At 42.8% G+C, this 22575-nt stretch overlaps 1 protein-coding gene across 1 annotated transcript in view; it reads right to left on the bottom strand.

Moving 5' to 3' along the window:
- LOC122557468 (uncharacterized) overlaps positions 1-22575 on the bottom strand; it is a 210461-nt gene that overhangs the window by 38333 nt on the left and 149553 nt on the right. Inside the window, exon 17 of the mRNA XM_087991810.1 lies at positions 3993-4117. Coding sequence (XP_087847936.1) covers positions 3993-4117 — 125 coding nt within the window. The remainder of the gene's footprint in view (positions 1-3992; positions 4118-22575) is intronic.

Below are 22575 nucleotides of genomic sequence, written 5' to 3'. Positions count from 1 at the left end.
ATAGATAACAGAGGAAGCACAGATCATAGTCTATGTTACTGCAAGAGTCAGACATCTCGCCATGTTGGATAGACATCAAATGAAAAATCTTAAGCCCACAAAAAGGTCTACGACTGAGACATATTCCTGAAACCCTTTCTGAAGACAACAAAATGGATTGCATTGTGGACAGCATGGAAAATCAATATTACCAATGTTAATGCCAACTACTCATTGCAAATTCAAGCTTCCCATCACTATCTTGGCAGGTTCAGTAGTGTTATATCATTCCTGTTTCTAGTATCTCTGAGACGCTGTTTAATACCTAGATTGCCTTTGAATCTTTCCCTTTTTGTAATATAAAAGAAGCCTCTTCCTTTCTACCTTACTCAATGCAAAGGCTTTTCCAGCAGATGTGTGCATTCTTACACTATCTTGAAAAAAGATGCCTTTGCTATTATTAGATTAGATTAGATTACATTACAGTGTGGAAACAGTCCCTTCGGCCCAACAAGTCCACACCGACCCGCCGAAGCGCAACCCACCCAGACCCCTACATTTACCCCTTACCTAACACTACGGGCAATTTAGCATGGCCAATTCACCTGACCTGCACATCTTTGGACAGTGGGAGGAAACCGGAGCACCCGGAGGAAACCCACGCAGACACAGGGAGAACGTGCAAACTCCACACAGTCAGTCGCCTGAGGCGGGAATTGAACCCGGGTCTCCGGCGCTGTGAGGCAGCAGTGCTAACCACTGTGCCACCGTGTAACAATCTTTAGAAAAACAACTTATTGAAAAATGCAATTCATTTATAAAACCCAGTTCTAAAGGTAAACTTATTTTCTAATTTATCTCTGCTGAAAATAATGCAAGTGAATCCTAGAATATTGTAGGATTTAATTTGATTTATTATTGTTGCATTACCTAAGTACAGTGAGAAGTTTTCTTTTGTGTGCAGTATGAGCAGATCATACTAGACAAAGACCCTGATTGAACACAGCGAGGAATACAAAGTTACGGCTGCAAGAAGGTGCACAAAAAAGCAAGATCAACATTCGATTTGAAATTTGAGAGGTTCATTCAAAAGTCTAATAACAGTGGGGAAGAGGCTATTCTTGAACCCGTTGGTATGTGTGTTGAAGCTTTTGTGTCTTTTGACCGACGGAAGAGATGGAAGATGTACAACTGGGGTGGAGGGATCTTTGATTATGTTCATTGCCTTTCTGAGGGAGCGATAAGTATAGATGGAGTTAGTGGATGGAAGGTTGGCTTGCCTGATGGACTGGCCTGTGAACACAACTCTCTGTAGTTTCCAACAGTTCTGGGCAGAGCAATCGCCGTACCAAGCCATGATGCATTCAGATAGAATTCTTTCTGTGGCGCATCTGTAAAAATTCTCGAAAGTCCTAATGGACATGGCAAATTTCCTTAGCCTCCTAGAGGCATTGTTGCACCTTCTAGACCGCTGCATCAACATTGGTGGTCCAGGGCAGATTGCTGGTGATTTTCAGTCCTCGGAACTTCACATTCTCAGCTTCATTGATGTAGGTAGGGGTTGGCTTTCCTCCTTTCTTCCTGAAGTCAATGATAAGCTCTATAATTTTGCTGATATTGAGGGAGAGATTATCTTTACTCCATGTCACCTAGCACTCTATCTCCTTCCTGTACTCTGTCTTGTCATTGATGATATCTGGCCTACAACAGTGGTGGCATCAACTAACTTGTAGATGGCATTCAGACTGAATTTGGCCACACAGGGCTGGAGTATACAGGGTGTACAGTATGGGGCTGAGTACATATCCTTGTGGGGTGTCAGTGTTGAGGATTGTCATAGAGGAGATGTTGTAGCCTAACTTCACTGATTGCAGTCTGTGGGTCAGAAAGTCTAGGAACCAGTTACACAGGGCAGAGCAGACAGCTAGGCCTCAGAGTCTGGAGATTGTTCATGTTGGGATTGTAGTGTTGAAGGTGGAGCTGTAGTCAATAAGTAGAAGCCTGAGGTAGGTATCCTTAATTTCCAGATTTTCCAGGGATGAGTGTAGGGCTTGGGAGTTGGCATCTGCTATGGATCTGTTGTGCCCATAGAGAAGTTGCAGAGGATCGAGGCAGGCTGGGAGGCTAGAGTTGATATGAGCGATGACTAATCTCATTATGGAGGAACTTTATAGGTAATCACCTACAGAGGATTCTCAGGATTTCACCAACTTGCTTGATGATCTGACAACTGATATTGTACCTTCTGCACTGTTGTAGAATATGCAAGCTGCAATCTATACTAAATGTAATTTTCTGATTGTCATTAATAAAACATGTTCCCAACAATTACACACTTCAAAGCTAAGCAATTTCACAAGTTAATTTGTCTTCAGTTGCAATGATTAATCATTTTTGATGAAGTATGCTATTGCTTCAAGTTAAAAGGGTGCAGGTACATAGTTCCTTGAATACGGCAGTGAGGAAGGCTTTTGGCACACTTTCCTTTATTGGTCAGCAGATTGAGTATGGGAGTTAGGATGTCATATTACAGCTGTAGAAGACATTGGCTATGCAACTTACATTTCTGTTTGCCCTTTTATAGGAAAGGTGCTGTTGAAGTTCAAAGGGTGCAGAACAGGTTTGCAAAGATGTTAACAGGACGAGAGAGTATGACTTATAAGGAGAAGCTGAACAGGCTGGGGCTTTTTTGCCTGGAGCACCAGAAGCTGAGGGGTGACCTTATTGAGGTTTATAAAATCATGAGGGACATGGATAGGGTGAATAGCCAAGGCTCGGGGAGTCCAAAACTCGAGGGCATAGGTTTAAGGTGAGGGAGGAAAGATTTAATAGAACCTGACAGGTAACTTTTTCACACAGAGGGTGGTATGTGTATGGAATGAGCTGCCAGAGGAAGTGGTGGAGGCTGGTACAATTCCAACATTTGAAAGGCATCTGAATGGGTATATCAATAGAAAGGTTTACGGGGATATGGGCTAACTGCTGGCAAAGGGGACTAGATCAGAATGGGATGCCTGGAGGGTCCAGATAAATTGGACCTGAAGAGTCTGTTTCTATTCTAAATATAAAATAAAATATTGACAATAATTGACAAAGATACATAATCTGCTTGGACACATCAGTGACATGCTATAGACAGGTCTACATTGCTGGGTGTGTTGTCTTTTAGATAGGATGTTAAACTGGAACCCAGTCTGGCCTCTCAGGGAGACATCAAAGACTCCATGGCATTCTTTGAAAAAAACAATATTAGATTCCTTTTGACTATTCATCTTTCAAAAGAACCATCAACAATTTGTGCCTATCTTTTCAACTGTTGCTTTGCTGAGCACAACTTGGCTTCTGTTTTTACTTCAGCTGTAAGTGTTTTGTGATGTCCAGAGGTAATGACAGGAACCACATAAATTCAATCATTTCTTCAAGTTTGGATACCTTTCAGTGAGAAAACAAAATATGACTTTTGCAACAACAACTTACAGCACAATATAGTTTCACTCGACATTGGAATTAGTTTTAATCCTTCAAAGTTATTGTCAATATGAAGCATTTCTGTAACTCTATGTTACTGTAACTCTGTCTTGTCTACAATCACAAATTTGTAAAGTTTGATCAAGACTGAATACTCCCATCTTGTGAAATACACTAATTGATCTTGAATGTGATATTCCACTTCAGTTCAATACACTGTTCCAAAGATTCAAAGAGAGGGAAAAGTGATAAATTAGTAAGTATTATCTTAATTTGAAGAGAGTGGCACTGATTTCTTTAAATGAACCAATTTCCTTTTGGTTAAATGAACTGGCTGGCCTTGCCCACAGTTATACTGCTGAAGTCAACCATGGGATCTGTCAGCATTGAGCACTTTAGTTCCACAGAGTTAATTGCCCCAGATGTTAACATGTTTCAACACTGTGCGTTTACCCATAAATTTCTTTACATTCTTGTGTTTATTATTCCAGTGTTAACTGCACTTTTCATTTCTCTCTGCAGTATTCTGGATCTCATGACAGTACCTCCTCCGTTTCTGTAAGCCAGGTAAGGGAACCTCCAGACATTGCCCAGACCCACAGCGTATCCGATCATCGAGAGCAAGTAATCAGTCTTCGAGGACCAGTTACCCCGCTCCACATTCTCATCTCTTATATGGAAACTTTGAGTGAAAGCCTTGAGGAAGGAGAGGAAATTGCAAATCAAATTTAACTTTCTCAATCTAGAATCCATGCAATGATAACAGTTTTCTCCCATAACAAAAAAAAAATACTGCTCTCCATTTAGCCGCATTCAATTGATGGTTTGATAGAGACCCACATGGGGACTCTGCAATTCACAACAAAATGGCCATATCATCATCACTGCTCAGGATATTGCTATTTTCACCATAATGACTTGACAAAATACTCACTCTGGAGGATGGATTTGCTGGTCATTCTGTGAGAACACCAAAGCTAATGTTTTTTCATTTTTAAATAATGATGAACAATTCTTCTATCTTTTGTCCTGAAGTCTTCAGACTTTGTATTGCTGCAGACTGCAGCACCACACTGTATCTGTAGTCATAATGACATCTAATCTCGACTGTTAATAGCTTGATCTTTAATATGAAAGTTGCAACTGCAGACTGTGTGAATTATTTTCACTTGCTAATTCTACTGTAATCACAATGTACAGTTACAAGTTTGACAACGGTGACAGATTATAGTGTTATATTAGCAAGGTTCTGAACCTGGCTACTTGGAAGGAACAATAAGTTTTTTCTAACAATTGCAAAGTTAAGGCAGTTAATTAATGTAACTGAGAATTTGCTTAAATTTAATCAATCTCCCAAACAACTTAATCAATGGTCCTTTGTCTGTAGTTACTGTTAGATTGAACATTTTGCTTCTCCAAGTCCTCATATTTCGTACTAAATATCAACTGGCCAGCACAGGTACACCAATATAGCACAGTTGTGCTAACTAACATTGAGTTACACCATTGGATGTACTATGGATGTTAATATCAGTACACATATTTAACACACACTATCAAATTCCTTTCTTTCTTCACAATGAGAAACAAAGCGTCAAACCAGGTAAAATAAATAGTCTTCTTTAAATAAGGTTAGAGAGGAACTTGAATGAGAATGAGCTCTTTAAATGACTGAAGGATTCATTTGGGTACATGAAGAAAAGTTATATCCTCCCATAATGGAGCATGGAATTAGAGTCTTAGAGTCATAGAGTCCTACAGCATGGAGATAGGCCCTTTGGCTCAAACTGGTCCACGGCGACCAAAATGTCCTTCCACACTAACCCCATTTCTCTGCACTTGGCCCATATCCATCTAATCCTTTCCTGTCCACGTGTTTGTCCAAATGCCTTTTAAATGTTGTTAATGTACCGTCTCAACCAATTCCACTGGCAGCTCATTCCATATGTGTACAACCCTCTGTGTAAAAAAGCTGCCCCTCTGGTTCCCTTTTATTCTTCCCCCAGTAACCTTAAACTGATGCCTCTAGTCCTCGATTTCCCCAATCCTGGGAAAAAGACTGAGTGCATTCACTCTATCTATACCTCCAATGATCTCCATGATGAGGAGGTGTCAGTGTTGGTCTGGGGTGGACAAAGTTAAAAATCACACAACGCCAGGTTATAGTCCAACAGGTTTATTTGGAAGCACTAGCTTTTAGAGCACTGCTCCTTCATCAAACTATCTGATGAAGGAGCAGCACTCCAAAAGCTTGTGCTTCCAAATAATCTCACAATCTTATACACCTCTATAAGGTCCTTCCTCAGTCTCCTATGCACTCCTAGCTTGTCCAACCTCTCCCTATAACTCAAACCATTGAATCCAGGCAACATCCTTGTAAATTTCTACTGCACTCTTTCCAGTTTAATAACATTCTTCTATAGCAAGGTGACCAAAACGGAACACAATATTCCAAGTGTGGCCTCACCAACATCCTGGACAACTGCAACATAACTTCCCAACTTCAATACTCAATGCCATGACTGATGAAGGCCAGTGTGCCAAAAGCCTTCTTCATTGCCCTGTCTCCCTGTGAATCCACTTGCAGAGAATCGTTCACCTGATGGATGTAGTTACTGTAATGAGCGACATGATTAAGTTGGATAGGCAGGCACAGTTTTCATTAGGAAAGGGACCCATAACCAGAGGCATAGCTTTAAGGTAAGACATAGATGGCTGGAGGCGGGTTGAGGAGAAGTGCTTTCACTCAGAGTCTGGAATGCACAGCCTGAACAGGTTAATGAATCAGAATCGCTCATAACATCAAGTGTCTAGCTCTTCAATCATGTTACCATAGTCTCCAGCAGTATGGCCAGAAGCTGGAAAATGGGAATATTGTCGTTAGATCTTGATTGACTAGCATGGACGTGATGGACTGAATAGTCCTCTTTTGTGATGTAATCATCCAAGAGCCTGTGCTCTACAGGATTGGTATGTAACATGTCTATTGGCATGAATTAATGATCATGATGTGGAGGTGCCAGTTTTGGACTGGGGTGGGCAAGGTCAGAAGTCCCATGACTCCAGGTTATAGTTCAACAGGTTTATTTGAAATCACAAGCTTTTGAAGCACTGCCCTTTTGTCAGGTGATGTCATCGGATGAGGGGGCAGCGCTCCGAAAGCTCGTAATCTCAGATAAAGCTGTTGGAACATAACCTGGTGTCATGTGCCTTCTGAATTAGTGGTGACGTGCACCCTCTGAGCACTTTTTTTCCATTTGACTTCTCAGTTCTAATCATGTCATTTTCTATTTGCATTTTCACCATTCAATTTTTATCTCCTGTACCCTTTTGAATGCTGATTTTCTCATTTTAAACAGGCTTTGCTTTAGACTTCAGTCTTCTTGCTTGCTAACTCCACCTTGTGCTTGAAATATTCCTGTTGGAATAATCAAAGAAAAGTATCTAACATTCTTGGGTGTTGTGACATATTTTACCGGCATTATTTACTTGGCAAATGCTCGTGAATACAGACTTTAAGTTATTGCTGACAAAGCTTTCCTTTGCAGGGCAATATTATTCCGGAATTCTTTGGAACTAAACGCGGACAACTCTCAGTTTGATTTTCAATGTTTTCTCAATTTCTTGATCAGAAGTTTTCCATGAATAGTTTGTGTAGAATGTACGAGATTGTAGTGAATGGGTTGATTAAGAAGGAAAGGTTGGACTTAGTTTCAAATGCAAGTTAGAAGACTGAGAATTGACTTAATTGAATTCTTGAACACTTTTGACAATATTGACATAGAAGAGGTGTTTTCTCATGTTAATGAATCTAGAGCTCGGGGGCATTATTTTCAAATGGAATGGCCGAGCCACTGGAGGGTCCAAATTTGCATATTTGTGTGTTCATAGATTGCACAAGACGCATTTGCAAGACATGACATTAGTTAATTGTGATGGAGCTGTTATTTTATGATTAGCTGCACAGCATACAAGTGTCACCACATTTGATTTGATTTATTATTGTCATGTATACCTGAGTACAGTGAAAAGTGTTATTTTGCAAGCAGTACAGGCAGATCATGACATACAAGGACATACAGATCACAGGGTGGTTAGACAGAGCATGACATAGAAGGACATACAGATCACAGGGTGGTTAGACAGAGCATGACATAGAAGGACATACAGATCACAGGGTGGTTAGACAGAGCATGACATACAAGGACATACAGATCACAGGGTGGTTAGACAGAGCATGACATAGAAGGCTATGGCTGCAAAGGAGGTGCACAACATCAAAGCCAACAATAGATTTGAAATTAGAAAGGTCCAATCAGCAGTTTAAAACAACAGGGAAGAAGCTGTTCTTGAGGTGTGTTTAAGCTTCTGTATCTTCTGCTTGATGGAAGAGTTTGAAAGAGCGTATAACCAGGGTAGGAAGGGTGCTTGATGATGTTATAACTTTTCCAGGGCGATGAGGAGCGTAGATGAGTTCTTAGATGGAAGGTTGGCTTACGTGATGGTCTGGGCTGTGCACACAACTTCCTGCACTTTCTTCCGGTGCTGGGCAAAGCAGTTGCCATGGAGAAAGTGAGGACTGCAGGTGCTGGAAAAGCACAGGCCGGTCAGGCAGCACCCAAGGAGCAGGAGAATCGACGTTTGAGGCACAAGCCATACCAAGCTGTTCTGCATCCAGATAGACTGCTCTCTGTGGTGCATCTGTAAAAATTGGTGAGGGTCCTTGGGCATGTCGAGTTTCCTCAGCTTTCCGAGGAAGAAGAGGCATTCCAGGGACCGCCTCAGGCGACTGACTGTGTGGAGTTTGCACATTCTCCCCGTGTCTGCGTGGGTTTCCTCCGGGTGCTCCGGTTTCCTCCCACAATCCAAAGATGCGCAGGTTAGGTGAATTGGCCATGCTAAATTGCCCGTAGTGTTAGGTAATGGGTAAATGTAGGGGTATAGGTGGGTTACGCTTCGGCGGGTCGGTGTGGACTTGTTGGGCCGAAGGGCCTGTTTCCACACTGTAATGTAATCTAATCTAAAAAAAAATCTAATCTAATCGTGTATTTTTTTGACTGTTGCATCTATGTGGGGAGGTCCACGTCGGATTTTTGCTTACTGTCACTCCTAGGAACTTGACGCTCTCGACCCTCTACACCTCAGCCTCATTAATGTAGACAGGGATGTCATCCTCCTTTCTTCCTGAAGTCAGTTGCACACATATCATCAAAAAGCACAGGTATGCTATGGTCAACTCATTGACACAACGGGCCTGGTGAACAATCTCTCTTCAAGGGGAATGTGGTTTGGAGTAATTGTTACAGAGTGTTGTGACTCTGAGATAGCTATCCGAAGTAAGAGTGACTCTGCCAGGTATAATCCTTGTTAATGAGATAGAATGCTCCCATCCTAAGATGTAATGAATATGGAAGGAATCTGGAAGTCTCTCCAATGCTTCCTCATAATCACTAAAAAACGAAAAAGTGTGAAAAATACATGGAACAAAACTCCAGCTTGTGGCCTCCAGGGACTGCTGGATAAATCAAGTTTTCTTATCTCTCCCTTTGATCCTCCCAAGTTGTCCCTCAGCCCACCTCTTGTACTGTGTTTATGGCTAAGCCTCATATCCAATGCCCCAAAATGATCAAATGAGCATTTCTTTGACGCAACTTCCAGTTGCTATGGTGCAGAATCAATTAATCATTTCAAATGTTTTGTCTTATAGAGTCATAGAGTCGTAGAGATGTACAGCATGGAAACAGACCCTTCGGTCCAACTTGTCCATGCTGACCAGATATCCCAACCCAATCTAGTCCACCTGCCAGCACCCGGCCCATATCCCTCCAAACCCTTCCTATTCAAATACCCATCCAAATGGCTCTTAAATATTGCAATTGTACCAGCCTCCACCTCTTCCTCTGGCAGCTCATTCCATACACATACCACCCTCTGAGTGAAAAGGTTGCCCCTGAGGTCTCTTTTATATCTTTCCCCTCTCACCCTAAACCTATGCCCTTTAGTTCTGGACTCCCCGACCCCAGGGAAAATACTTTGTCTATTTACCCTATCCATGCCCCTCATAATTTTGTAAACTCTATAAGGTCACCCCTCAGCCTCCGACGCTCCAGGGAAAACAGCCCCAGCCTGTTCAGCCTCTCCCTATCGCTCAGATCCTCCAACCCTGGCAACATCCTTGTAAATCTTTTCTGAACCCTTTCAAGTTTCACAACATCTTTCTGATAGGAAGGAGACCACAATTGCACGCAATATTCCAACAGTGGCCTAACCAATGTACAGCCGCTACAATGCAGTAGTTCCATTCTCGTACAACCCTGCATTATAAGAAAATTGCGTAATAGCAGCACCATAGAGGTTCTATGATTCTATGAACATAATGTCCCAACTTGTACACTCAAAGGTCTGAGCAATGATGGCAAGCATGCTTAACACCTTCTTAACCACCCTGTATATTTCAAAGAATTATGTGCCTGAATCCCAAGGTCCCTCTATACTATAACACTACCCAGGGCCCTACCATTAACTGTACCTGTCCTGGTTTTGTTTGTTTTATCAAAATACAATACCTTGCACTTATCCAAACTAAACTTACTCCTCAGCCCATTAAGCAAATTGATTAAGATTTCTTTGGAATCTTAGATAACCTTCTTCATTGTCCATTATATCATCAATTTGGGTGTCATGTGCAAATTTTCCACCCATTTAAACTAAAGGGGCTGGAAGTGTATTATAAACAATCCACGCTTTAAACATTTGCTTAGCAACAGTGTCCCCAATTTGTCAATTGTGTTACAGCAATTTGCATTAATGAAACATGTATTATAGCAGAATGAGCTGTAATTGAACCAATGACAACCTTGAGTAATGTAGAGTTGAGTGGAAATGTATCACTGAAGCAGGGTCTGAAAGAGGAACAGTCAGTAAGCAGAATGGATTGCTATTGTTCTCATCTTTTTCACATCCTGCATTAGAGGAAACCATGATGGTGAGGTCGGCAGAATTTTATTATGGTATGAGTGACATGGGCTAAAACACGCTGAGTGGCAGGACCACACGAGGGGTTAAGGGAGACCTATTTCAATGTGGAGAGCAACTGGCTTCATTTCTTGTACATGTACCAAGTGGTGAGGTGAGATTCTTGCTGAGCAGCAGAGAGTAGTCGCCATCTTGTGGTGAGTGCCTGCTCGATGTAGTGAACCGTTGGACGTGGGATCCTGAGCCAGCGGCCCAGTCACCTGGACAGAGCTGGACAGCAGTGACAAACCGCCACCTGCTCACAATGTCCCGCGTTACCACCTTTCCCATCCCAGGGCCTGAGGCCTGCCTGCTTGAAGTGGATTCAGGGGGAACTCAATGATTTGGCTTGTGGTCCTGCAGCACAGTGTTCCACAGGTCCACTTGGAGGTGACATGGTCCATTGGCAAGCCACAATCATGGACCTAATGACAGTTCATATCAGGAATGGAGTCTTTTTCTTGACAATTCACTTGCCAACAGACTAGCCTTTCAAACCACCCAAGGTTGCATTTACTACAAGAAGTTATCATATTGAGGTTATACCAGACATTAGTGAGGCCTAATCTGGAGTATTGTGTCCAGTTCTGGTCACACTGTTATAGGAAAGATATTATTAAGCTGGAGAGAGTTCAAAAGAAATTTACAAGGATGTGCATTCCATGCACCCACCACTCTCTGTGTAAAGAACCGACCTCTGACATCTCGCCTAAACCTTCGTCAAATCACCTTAAAAGTATACCCCCTTGTGATAGCCATTTCTGCCTGGGGTAAGGTCTCTGGCTATCCAGTCCATCTATGCATCTCAATACCTCATACACCTCTATCAAGTCACCTCTCAGCGTTCTTCACTCTAATGAGAAAAAAACCCTAGTTCCCTCAACCTTTCTACATAAGACATGCCCTCCAATCCAGGCAGCATCCTGGTAAATCTCCTCTGCACCCTCTCTAAAGCTTTCACATCATTCCTTTGATGAGGCGACCAGAACTGAACACAATATTCCATGTATAACCAGGGCTTTATAAAGCTGCAGCATAACCTCACAGCTCTTAAACTCAATCCCCCTGCCAATAAAGTCAAATGCCTTCTTAACAACCCTTTCAACTTGGGTGCAACTTTGAGGGATCTATGAACATGGACACCAAGATCCCTCTATTCCTCCACACTGTCAAGAATCCTGCATTTAACCCTGTAACCTGAATTCAAATTCGACCTTCCAAAATGAATTACTTCACACTTTTCCAGTTTGAACTCCATCTGCCATTTCTCAGTCCAGCCTGTCAACGTCCCAAAGCAACCTACAACAACCCTCCACATTATCCACCACTCCACCAATTTTCATATCATCAGCAAACTTACTTAAAACTTGTATTCAACAAAATAGCCACATTGGAAACTGGGCAGGGGTTCGTCTTCAGTGCTGTCTGTTGTGAAGCTGCAGAGATGTATTGTACCTTAAGAAAGTTGAAATGCTAGCGAGGACTCAGAGAATCATACAGAGTACTGGAAAGTTTAAAAGGTAACATTTGGTCGAACAGCTAGCAGTACCTGTGTTGCTATGAGACAAAAACTAATTCAAATTTAGCCAATCAGTTTAACTTATGCCTCAAGACACCAAACTCCAATCAAGTTTGAATTTGGTATTTTGACAATATTAAAACCAATGAAATGATCCAATGTTTTGGGGTATAAATATCCAACATTTTAACAGTTACCCAAAGCGGCCAAGAGCAGCTAGCACCAACAACTAGATAGAGACTGCTTAAAGAAAGATCTGCTTTCTTAAAGGTACCTTTATATATCAATGACCTGGGAAGCCAAATCCCTCAGAAGAGGAAAAGAAGACAGAAGAAAATCTACAGAGGATGCTTGGCAAAGCTGACTGGTTTTGAAAAGTGATTTTGTTTTCTTGTAAATTGTAATTGGGATTTTTTTTATCAGACCAGTATTACAGTGAGGAAGGTAAAAGATAGGTTAAGAGAAAGGAGTTATAAATAGTTGTTAGTTAATATTCTCTGTTATACTTTAAAAAGATAAAGTTGTTAATTTTTACTTTAAATAATAACTTTTGGGATAGTTCTTTGCCTCTCGAATTTTCACAGATGACAGCACAGGATGAATCTTTTCTGTGTTGCTGGTTTAAGTTAGGGGGGTTTACCCCGTGTCGTAACAAGTCAAGGTCAGGTTTGTTATTAGTCAAGGGGTCCGAGTAAACTCAGTCATGTGCACGCTCTGTAAACAGTTCTGAGGTTTGGCTACAATCAGTCATCGCCTTAGACTGGTCAAGATGGTCATTCAGTCACAGTATGGGAGAAAGAGCTTTCAGACCAGCACCTTGCAATCAGGGGAGTTACCTGTTGTCAGTGGGGTAAGCCAGCAGTCAGGAGGTTTGTCAGTCATGTCTTGGGGCTGCTAGTTAACGTCTGTCAGAGACTGGGAGCGAAAGAAATCCTGGGAGTCATAGGTCAGTAGGGAGGGAAAGCAAAGGCATTTGTAAAGGTGGGAATGCGAATGGTTGGGGAGAGTGAGTGGATTCTCAAGGTGTGGGAGTTTGTGTGGAACAGATCAGAGGGCAAATACATGGAAGCAGTGTTTGCAAACTGGTCATGCATGTAAAGTCAAAGCATCTCATCATCCATGTACACCGCATTCAGAGTGAACATTTTCAGGCTTAGAATCCTTATGAAAGATGCACTACCTCACAGTCACTGCAAATTGACCATTGCAACCTCACTGATGGTGAAGTTAGCAGCAATGATGTTAAAAGGAGGTGGATGCTGATCAAAGGTGACGCAGTATTTGTGAGATTTCCGAAGGTGCTGTGTGAGGCAGAGAACATCGCTTCCTCATCTGTGGAGTGAGTTTGACGATGCTTTGAGCAGAATACAATTGACTCAGTGACTGATTTGTGTTAGTCTGAGATGCTCGCAGTCACCCCACTTGAACCACTAGCAGACATCTCCCGTAAATGTCAGGAGCCAGCCAGCCAGCACACTGTAGCCATTGAGATAAAACTGTGTAGCTGTGTTTATTAAAGGAGCAATGATGATGAGGTGACCGACAAATATAAATAGCTCATTCCTTTATTCCTACAAACCAGGTACAACAGTGACAGAGTTCAACTTGTGCCCCAAAACCAGGCACAAAGCTGATAGAATTGTGGTTCTATCTGAACCGGTTTTGGCATTTGGGCTTCCTCTGAAGAGTTCCAATGAACTGTGAGTGCTAGATGGGTAGCCATGCTGCACTGCACAAGTTATGACGTGCCAGACTAATCAGCTGGCACTGATAGGGTGGGAGGACTGCAATCAATTTTATGGAGTAGGGAGAACACTCCTGACCCTTTCAGTCCTAAATGATCCTGCCCTTCCCAAAAAAAACTCCAGATCCTTTCCTGAAGTTTCCAGTCATAGTTAGACCATTCATTTCAAGAAAAAGAATGTCCATAGGTCAAGCTCTGCCCATTCATACATGAAAATCAGGACAGTTCTCCCCTCCTATCCTTAAAGCCTTCTTATTACATTTTGCTCACCACAGTCAAAAAAGAAATCTTGGACTTTTGAAATCTCTGAATAGATTCCTGTTGGTTTTTGTATCGCTCCCCTCTGTGTTGTTCCATGAATGGACCCCAGTCAGGAGCGGGTTTGAGGACTGCAATGGCTTTCTGTGGAAACAAAACTGAAATAGTTCACTTTCTTTTTGCAGCAAGAGTCAATCATCTGATTGCATCGCAGTACCATTTACCTGCTGTTCTGTTACCACATCCCAAAGTCTTTCATACCGTTTTCAAATCATTGCTTATTTTTCCCAAAATACAATATTGGCTTACATTAAATCAGGTGCTGTGTCTCTTTTTCTCACACGGTGGTATCCTTACTAATCTCAACACAGTCATATTCTACCACATCCAAACATTGCAGCATCCTTACCTCTCCCAGGTCTAGCATTCAAGTGCATCCAGACACTCTATTCTACGAACTGTATAAAACATGAGTTAGGCCAAAGTTAGAGTGCTGTGTACAATTCCATTGACCATGCCAGAAGAAGGATGCAATCAAGAATACCGAATTTTACTGATGAAGAGAGACTGGATGAGCTGAGAACGTTCTCTTTGAAAGGAAGAAGCTAATGGAGCATTTAATAGAGTTAGATAAATTGAAATGAGCTGGGTATAATATCCATTTCCCTTCATAACTGTGCCAATAACCAGAAAACATAAAGTAATTACATGGATTTGAGAAGAATTAGGAAGAAATTCATCATGTGGTCTGTGGTGGAACCTTTGCTTGAAACTTTCTGAAAAGGACACAAAAGGCAGAAATGCTTGTTGCAGTTAACAAAGGGTGCTGTAATTTACAAGGCTATAGGCCCAGTGCTGAGACATTCTATTGTACTGGTGAGGATTCATGAGGGGTCAAAATGGATAAAATGGGACAATTATGCTTCTGTGACCCATCATCTCCAATCCAGCACTGAAGCATCAATCTCCATCTCAACAGTGCACTCGCTCGTACAGCTGCAGCCTTCTTCCAAACACTGAAGCATTCTGTTACAACTAAGTAATGCAGCACCCTGTCACAGCTCAGCACAGCAATGCAGCACCCTCCTCCAGCTCAGCACAGCAATGCAGCATCCTCTTCCAGCTCAGCACAGCAATGCAGCACCCTGCTCCAGGTCAGCAATGCAGCACCCTCCTCCAGCTCAGCACAACAATGCAGCACCCTCCTCCAGCTCAGCACAGCAATGTAGCACCCTGGTCCAGCTCAGCAATGCAGCACCCTCTTCCAGCTCAGCACAGCAATGCAGCACCCTGCTCCAGGTCAGAAATGCAGCACCCTGCTCCAACTCAGCACAGCAACACAGCACCTTCCTCCAGCTCAGCACAGCAATGCAGCATCCTGCTCCAACTCAGCACAGCAACGCAGCACCCTCCTCCCGCTCAGCACAGCAATGCAGTAACCTGCTCCAGTTTCAATAATGCAGCACCCCCTTCCAGCTCAGCACAGCAATGCAGCACCCTGCTCCAGCTCAGCACAGCAATGTCACACCCTGCTCCAGGTCAGCAATGCAGCACCCTCCTCCAGCTCAGCACAGCAATGCAGCACCTTGCTCCAGCTCAGCACAGCAATGTCACACCCTGCTCCAGCTCAGCAATGCAGCACCCTCTTCCAGCTCAGCAGAGCAATGCAGCACCCTGCTCCAGGTCAGCAATGCAGCACCCTGCTCCAGGTCAGCAATGCAGCACCCTCCTCCAGCTCAGCACAACAATGCAGCACCCTGCTCCAGGTCAGCAATGCAGCACCCTGCTCCAGGTCAGCAATGCAGCACCCTCCTCCAGCTCAGCACAACAATGCAGCACCCTCCTCCAGCTCAGCACAGCAATGTAGCACCCTGCTCCAGCTCAGCAATGCAGCACCCTCTTCCAGCTCAGCACAGCAATGCAGCAACCTGATCCAGCTCAGCAATGCAGCACCCTGCTCCAGGTCAACAATGCAGCACCCTCTTCCAGCTCAGCACAGCAATGCAGCACCCTGCTCCAACTCAGCACAGCAACGCAGCACCCTCCTCCCGCTCAGCACAGCAATGCAGTAACCTGCTCCAGTTTCAATAATGCAGCACCCCCTTGCAGCTCAGCACAGCAATGCAGCACCCTGCTCCAGCTCAGCACAGCAATGCAGCACCCTGCTCCAGCTCAGCAATGCAGCACCCTCCTGCAGTTCAGCACAACAATGCAGCACCCTCCTCCAGCTCAGCACAGCAATGTAGCACCCTCTTCCAGCTCAGCACAGCAATGTAGCACCTTCCTCCAGCTCAGCACAGCAATGCAGCACCCTGCTCCAACTCAGCACAGCAATGCAGCACCCTCCTCCAGCTCAGCACAGCAATGCAGCACCCTGCTCCAACCCAGCACAGCAATGTAGCACCCTCTTCCAGCTCAGCACAGCAATGTCGCACCCTGCTCCAGCTCAGCAATGCAGTACCCTGCTCCAGGTCAACAATGCAGCACCCTCTTCCAGCTCAGCACAGCAATGCAGCACCCTGCTCCAGGTCAGCAATGCATCACCCTGCTCCAACTCAGCACAGCAACACAGCACCTTCCTCCAGCTCAGCACAGCAATGCAGCACCCTGCTCCAACTCAGCACAGCAATGCAGCACCCTCCTCCCGCTCAGCACAGCATTGCAGTAACCTGCTCCACTTTCAATAATGCAGCACCCCCTTGCAGCTCAGCACAGCAATGCAGCACCCTGCTCCAGCTCAGCACAGCAGTGCAGCACCCTGCTCCAGCTCAACAATGCAGCACCCTCCTCCAGCTCAGCACAGCAATGCAGCACCCTGCTCCAGCTCAGCACAGCAATGCAGCACCCTGCTCCAGGTCAGCAATGCATCACCCTGCTCCAACTCAGCACAGCAACACAGCACCCTCCTCCCACTCAACACAGCAATGCAATAACCTGCTCCAGTTCAATAATGCAGCATCCTGCTCCATCTTTGACATGCAGCCGCCATCACTAATAAAACAATGAAGCTTCCTTCACCAGTTTCTCTATCCATCCCCGACATTACTTCAGCTTTCTCCATCATAAATTTGCAACAACGTCCTCCACCCAAACACAGCAACATCATTCTCGCTTCAGAATGTATTAATGTTTATCATTCTGACTCTGGAGCATCTCCCCCCAGTTCAAGGGCAGTCCAGCAGTGCTCCAGCTCCTTCTTGCTCTGATATTGGTGTCAGTTTATCATGAAATGGAACGGAACAGCTTATTCTGACAGCAATTATCCCCATCCCAACAGAAACAAATACTCCTTTACTCATATACAATGATAGCCTTAAGGTGCCTCACCTCTTATTATGATGAAGGTACTGTTTATTTTATAGAATAGAATTTAATAGAATCCCCACAGCGTGGAAGCAAGCCATTCGACTCAACAAGTATGCACTGACCCTCTGAAACGTCCACCCAGACCCATCCCATTACCCTAACCCTGTAAGCCTGTATTTCCCATCCGTAAACCTACACACTCCTGAACACCATGGGCAATTTAGCATGGCCAATCCACCCAACTTGCATACCTCTGGACTGTGGGAGGAAACCGGACCACCTGGCGAAAGCCCATACAGATATGGATAGAATGTGCAAGTTCCACACAGACAGTTGCCCGAGGCTGGAATTGAACTTGGCGTGGGTGAAGCAGCAGTGCTAACCACGGAGTCATTGTGCTGCCCCATTTAAATGCAAGTTGTCATTGTAACATCTCACAGCATGATCATGTGACTCGGTAGTATATTCCTCACGTTCCTTAACTTATCCTTTTCCTGAATTTTCATCAGTCCTATGTGAATTACTTGGCATGCTTTTATACACTAATTTCTGAATTTCAAGTTATTACATTCTCTTTGTAATTTTCTGTAGTCTGAGCTTTAATTTCAACCGTACTATTCTTATCTTCCACTGTATAATGGTTACTATTGCTTCCATCTGAACTCTGTACAGCCTTTTTTAGTTAAAAGCATTTTCTCCAGTTCTATGCAACCTTTCCAGTTGGATATTGACCCCTCTATGTTACAGATAAACCTCAAAAGGTCTTGAGGATATTTCTATCAGGCATTAACACCTCCTTGGCCTTCAGAAAGTGCTTATTAAAATGCATAATAGGTTTGTTGGCAGCATTGAAACTGATGCGATAAAAGGGGCAAAGCCAGAAACGATAAAAGGTGGGCTAAGGGTTAGAAAACAAAGCACGTTATGGTGACTGGCTGTTTTTAAGATTTGGAGATGCTGGTGTTGGACTGGGGTGGACAAAGTTAAAAATCACACAACACCAGGTTATAGTCCAACAGGTTTAATTGGAAGCACACTAGCTTTCGGAGCGACGCTCCTTCATCAGGTACAATCACCTGATGAAGGAGCGGGCAAGACATAAACTTCAAAAGGAAGTGGATGGGTTGATGGAATACGCAGACACATGGCAGATAAAATATATGACAGGAAGAAGAACATGGAGAGCCATTATAAGCAAGGGAAAGCAGAGATGGAGATAATGGAAGAGCTCACCCTAATCTTCTCAATATGTGAACAAAGAGCCAGTGGATGTGGCACCCTGATTTTAAAAAAGGGATGTAGGGGGCTTTGATGGCACAGTAGTGGCGTCCATCCCTCTGAGCTGGGAGGTCTAGGTTCAAGTCCTAGCTGCTGCAGAGGTGTGCAATAACGTCTCTGAACAGGTTGATTAGAAGTTATCAAAATGAAGGCTATAAGGATATTTTACGAACAAGTCTACTTAACATCAGTGCTGATAAAATCCTAGAAACAATAGTCAAGGGGATAAAAAAAACTGACACTTAAGGTTGTCAGACTTAAGAACCGAAAACAACCAGTTCTGGGGAACTGGTAATTTCTCAGCCCGAGGGATTGGAGATTGTGGTGTATCCAAAGGTCAGTGCAATGCCTGTTGCTTGTTCCGATAATATAAACAACTTCAATAATGGAATTCAGAGTAAAACTTTCAAAACTTGCTGACATTACCGAACTTGGAGTTATGATAAATAGTGAGGATTTTACCAGACAACTACAACACGACATAAATAATCTAGAAGAAGTTGTGCTAAAACTATCTAAAAGACCATTTGGGTTCAGGCGAGGCATTGCGCACAACCCTGGGCATGGAAAAGCTTCAAAAGGTGAGGGATTACAGTTGCAGGGATCAACAGGGAATTGTTCTCCTTCCAGGAGAAAAGGTTGAGGGAAGGTTTATAAGAGGTGTTTAAAATTGAGGAAGGATTAAATAGAACAAATGAAGGGAACCACTTTCAGTTAGCAGCATATAATTTAAGATGAAGGGAAAAGGCAACCTGAGGAAAGAAACATTCTTTTTTGGTGACTGGTTAGAATTTTGCGCCATGCTCAGGAAGTGCTCCCAAGATTACTGCCCCTGGGTCTTGCTTTTTAATTAGGTTCAAAGTCCCTGCTCTTTCCAATGTCATTTGGCCTTTTCAGATGCCATGACAATTGCTTGCTTCTCTGTCTTTCCTATTCAGATTCCATTAAAGATTCTTCAAGACATCCAATGGCGATATAGGAACAACAAAATTAGGAACAGCAATTGACCATTCAGCCTATAGGTATGCTGCATCATTTGATGAGATCATGGCTGATCCGGTGTTCATTTCTTGAATGCACCTCCCTCACCTCAGCCCATAACCTGTGACTCCCTCATTGTCAAAATATATAATTCATTCTTCAATTAAATCAATTGTACATACCCAACTCCCTCCCTCCCTCCTTCATTCATTCTTTCTTTCAATTGATGCTTTGGGAATTTCCAGCAGAACTGGGTAAGGCAGCTCTTTATCCGCTTCCCTTTAACATCTAATGCAACTTGTCTAATTTCCTATGCCAACCCCAACTGTTATGTCATTCGGCCCAATTGAACTGCATCCAGTTCTATACAAACGTGGTTAGTTATCCTCATGCTTTCCCCCTCTCTCTACAGATGGCAACAATATTGTACCTCTTGGAAAGACCAGACTAAGTACCTCTTCCTGCCTCAACTGCATTTCTTTGTCGCACTGTCTTCCTTTTGAACCTGTAAACATCTTCTGGATGTGACTCAACTCGGAGTAAATCATCCAGAAATCCCTCCATTATCACACGAGGTAGTGTCACTATGTCAAGGTCTAGGTCAATGAAATGACTCAAAGCAATGCCAAGGTCAACATCTGGAAGAATCTCATTGTTCTCGTGGTCCCCATATATTTGCATAAAACATATTGTCATACAAACATGAATACTTTTTAATGTAACATAAATAACTGTTTTCTCTTTTTCTCTGCTGTTAACTGAATCAGTTTTAATAGCATATTAATATATTGATCATTTAGCAAATTTATTTAATAATATTTATGTAATTAAAATGATAGCACGATTGTTTGATTTTAACACTTTCCTCTATGTATAATGTTTTAGTTACGTGGAGCTTTGAGTATCTACACAGATAAATTAGAGCATGTGTAATAAATTAAAGAATTAGCTTAAATTCCTCAGGATCCATTGGTGCTCAGTCTTCTACGATTTCTTCAAATTTTTATCTCCTTTCATTTACCTCTGTTACTAATTGGGTTTCAATTATATCAGTTCTGGCTATTGCCACAGATCTGTGCTGTAGTGTTGTATAAATTCTAGTTCCCCTCCCCTCGCTATCTGTCCCCATCCAAACACCGCAACATCTTTTCCTATTCAAATGCAACTGCATCCTTCCCCATCCAGGGAGACTGTCCAGAGGAGCTGTACTATATATATTTGAGATGGCAAATGGCAACAGAGAAAAGATGACAATCAAATATATGTCCCATTGATAGGTGTAGTCTTCAATTGTAGAAGGGAGGTGGGAGAAGAGAAATGCACACAAATTATGAAATTGATTTTGAAAAAAAGAATCATCATTGTTTTGGAGGGGGTTTTATGCACCCACCACCTCCAGTAATGGACACCATAGGACCACCATCAGTGTGCCAATGCCTGGTTGGGTCAGATCGATCAGTGTGATTGAACCAGTTTGATCCATTGGAAGATACTCAAGACCCTCCTAAAAGGGCACAAAGGCTTTGGAGTATAAGAATTGCCACAAACCCACACTTAGCGCAGTAACTCGAGTGGTAACTCGAGAATAATCACCAAAAGAGAAGACACATCTGAAATCATCAGAAGAAGACCAGACAACATCACCATGTCCTAGTGTGGTGGTATTTGATCATCCAAAATTAAGTTAAAGCATCAGATAGATTTGTAGTGTTTATTGGTAGTTCACAGTTTGTTTGTGGTTCTAATACTAATTGAGTCAAATAAATGAATATTATAGTTTTACTACTATTAAGAATCAAATCACAGTTCTTTTGCAAGATATAATAATTCAAATACACTGTGTGGCAGAAGTAACACCTCCATGTGATTTCAGACCCACAGAAATGTGTTTGACTCTTAATTGTTCCTAGGCAATAAACAATGGCCTTGGAGCAATGCCTACATCACACAAATTAATCTTTTTTAAAAATGGTTAAAAAGTCTAGTGCCAGAGGTCTGAGATAGCCATTGTAATTCCTACATTGAAGAAGATGACTATCACACACACAGAATTAGAAACCACTGCTTGGTTTATACTTACACATTACTTTTCGGAGACAAGAAGTTGAAGCATTTTGTCCAGTCCTCATCCGGACTAGGAAGCAAGAAACCAGATGCCCTTTTTTCATGCTGTATAAATTATTCAGTTTTGTCCCCTTGCAACCTAGTCCTAATGAGTGTATGAAAAAAGCATAAACTTTGCGTCTCCTTTTAATCATGTTTAAATTATGAACCAATCAACTTAACATTGAGAGTGGGAAGTGTAGTGGAATCTCTCCTGACGAAGGTGGGAGAACCTCTAAAACTGTGAAACATAACAATGAATAAACTGAATGGATTTCAGACGAGAAAACATTGCTTGATCAACTATGTTAAATGTTTGAGGAGTTAACAGAGAGTTGACAGTGGTATTGCAGTAGATGTAATTTTTAAAGGATCTTTGATAATGCGCTGCATAATAGTTTAAAAAAATAGAGTCAGACAATAGACAGTCAGGAAGTGAAAAGAAAAATGGACTGCTCACCAGTTTCAAGATGGCAAGCACAAAGCATAAGGAAAAGGTAAGTGATTCAGTGCAACAAGAAAATGGAGGTGGTATTCAAGGGCCACAGAATCATAGGACAACACCACCTGCAAGTTCCCCTCCAAGCCACTCACCATCCATCCCACTTGGAAATACATCGTCATTCCTTTACTGTTGCTCGGTCAAAATCCTGGAACTCCCTCCCTAACAAGCATGTGGGTTTGTCTCGGGCACAGGGACTACAGCAGTTCAAGAAGGCGGCTCACTATCACCTTCTAAAGGGCAACTAGGGATGGGAAATAAATGCTGGTCCAGCTAACAACACCCATGTCTCATAAAGAGATGCAGAATTAAATAAAGAAAATTGGTGTGAAACAAACCCCACTATGCTACATGACTGATTCCCAAACTATCAGTTTTACAATGGGGTACCCATTATTAAGCAGCTCCAACTGCTTTGTGAAT

The sequence above is a fragment of the Chiloscyllium plagiosum genome, unplaced genomic scaffold (genome assembly GCF_037043375.1).
Source record: "Chiloscyllium plagiosum isolate Xiang-an unplaced genomic scaffold, Cpla_swu_hap1 HiC_scaffold_11, whole genome shotgun sequence".
In the NCBI taxonomy this organism is placed as follows: Eukaryota; Metazoa; Chordata; class Chondrichthyes; order Orectolobiformes; family Hemiscylliidae; genus Chiloscyllium; species Chiloscyllium plagiosum.
Note: the sequence above shows the minus strand (reverse complement) of the source record. Positions and strands in the feature narration are given on the sequence as shown.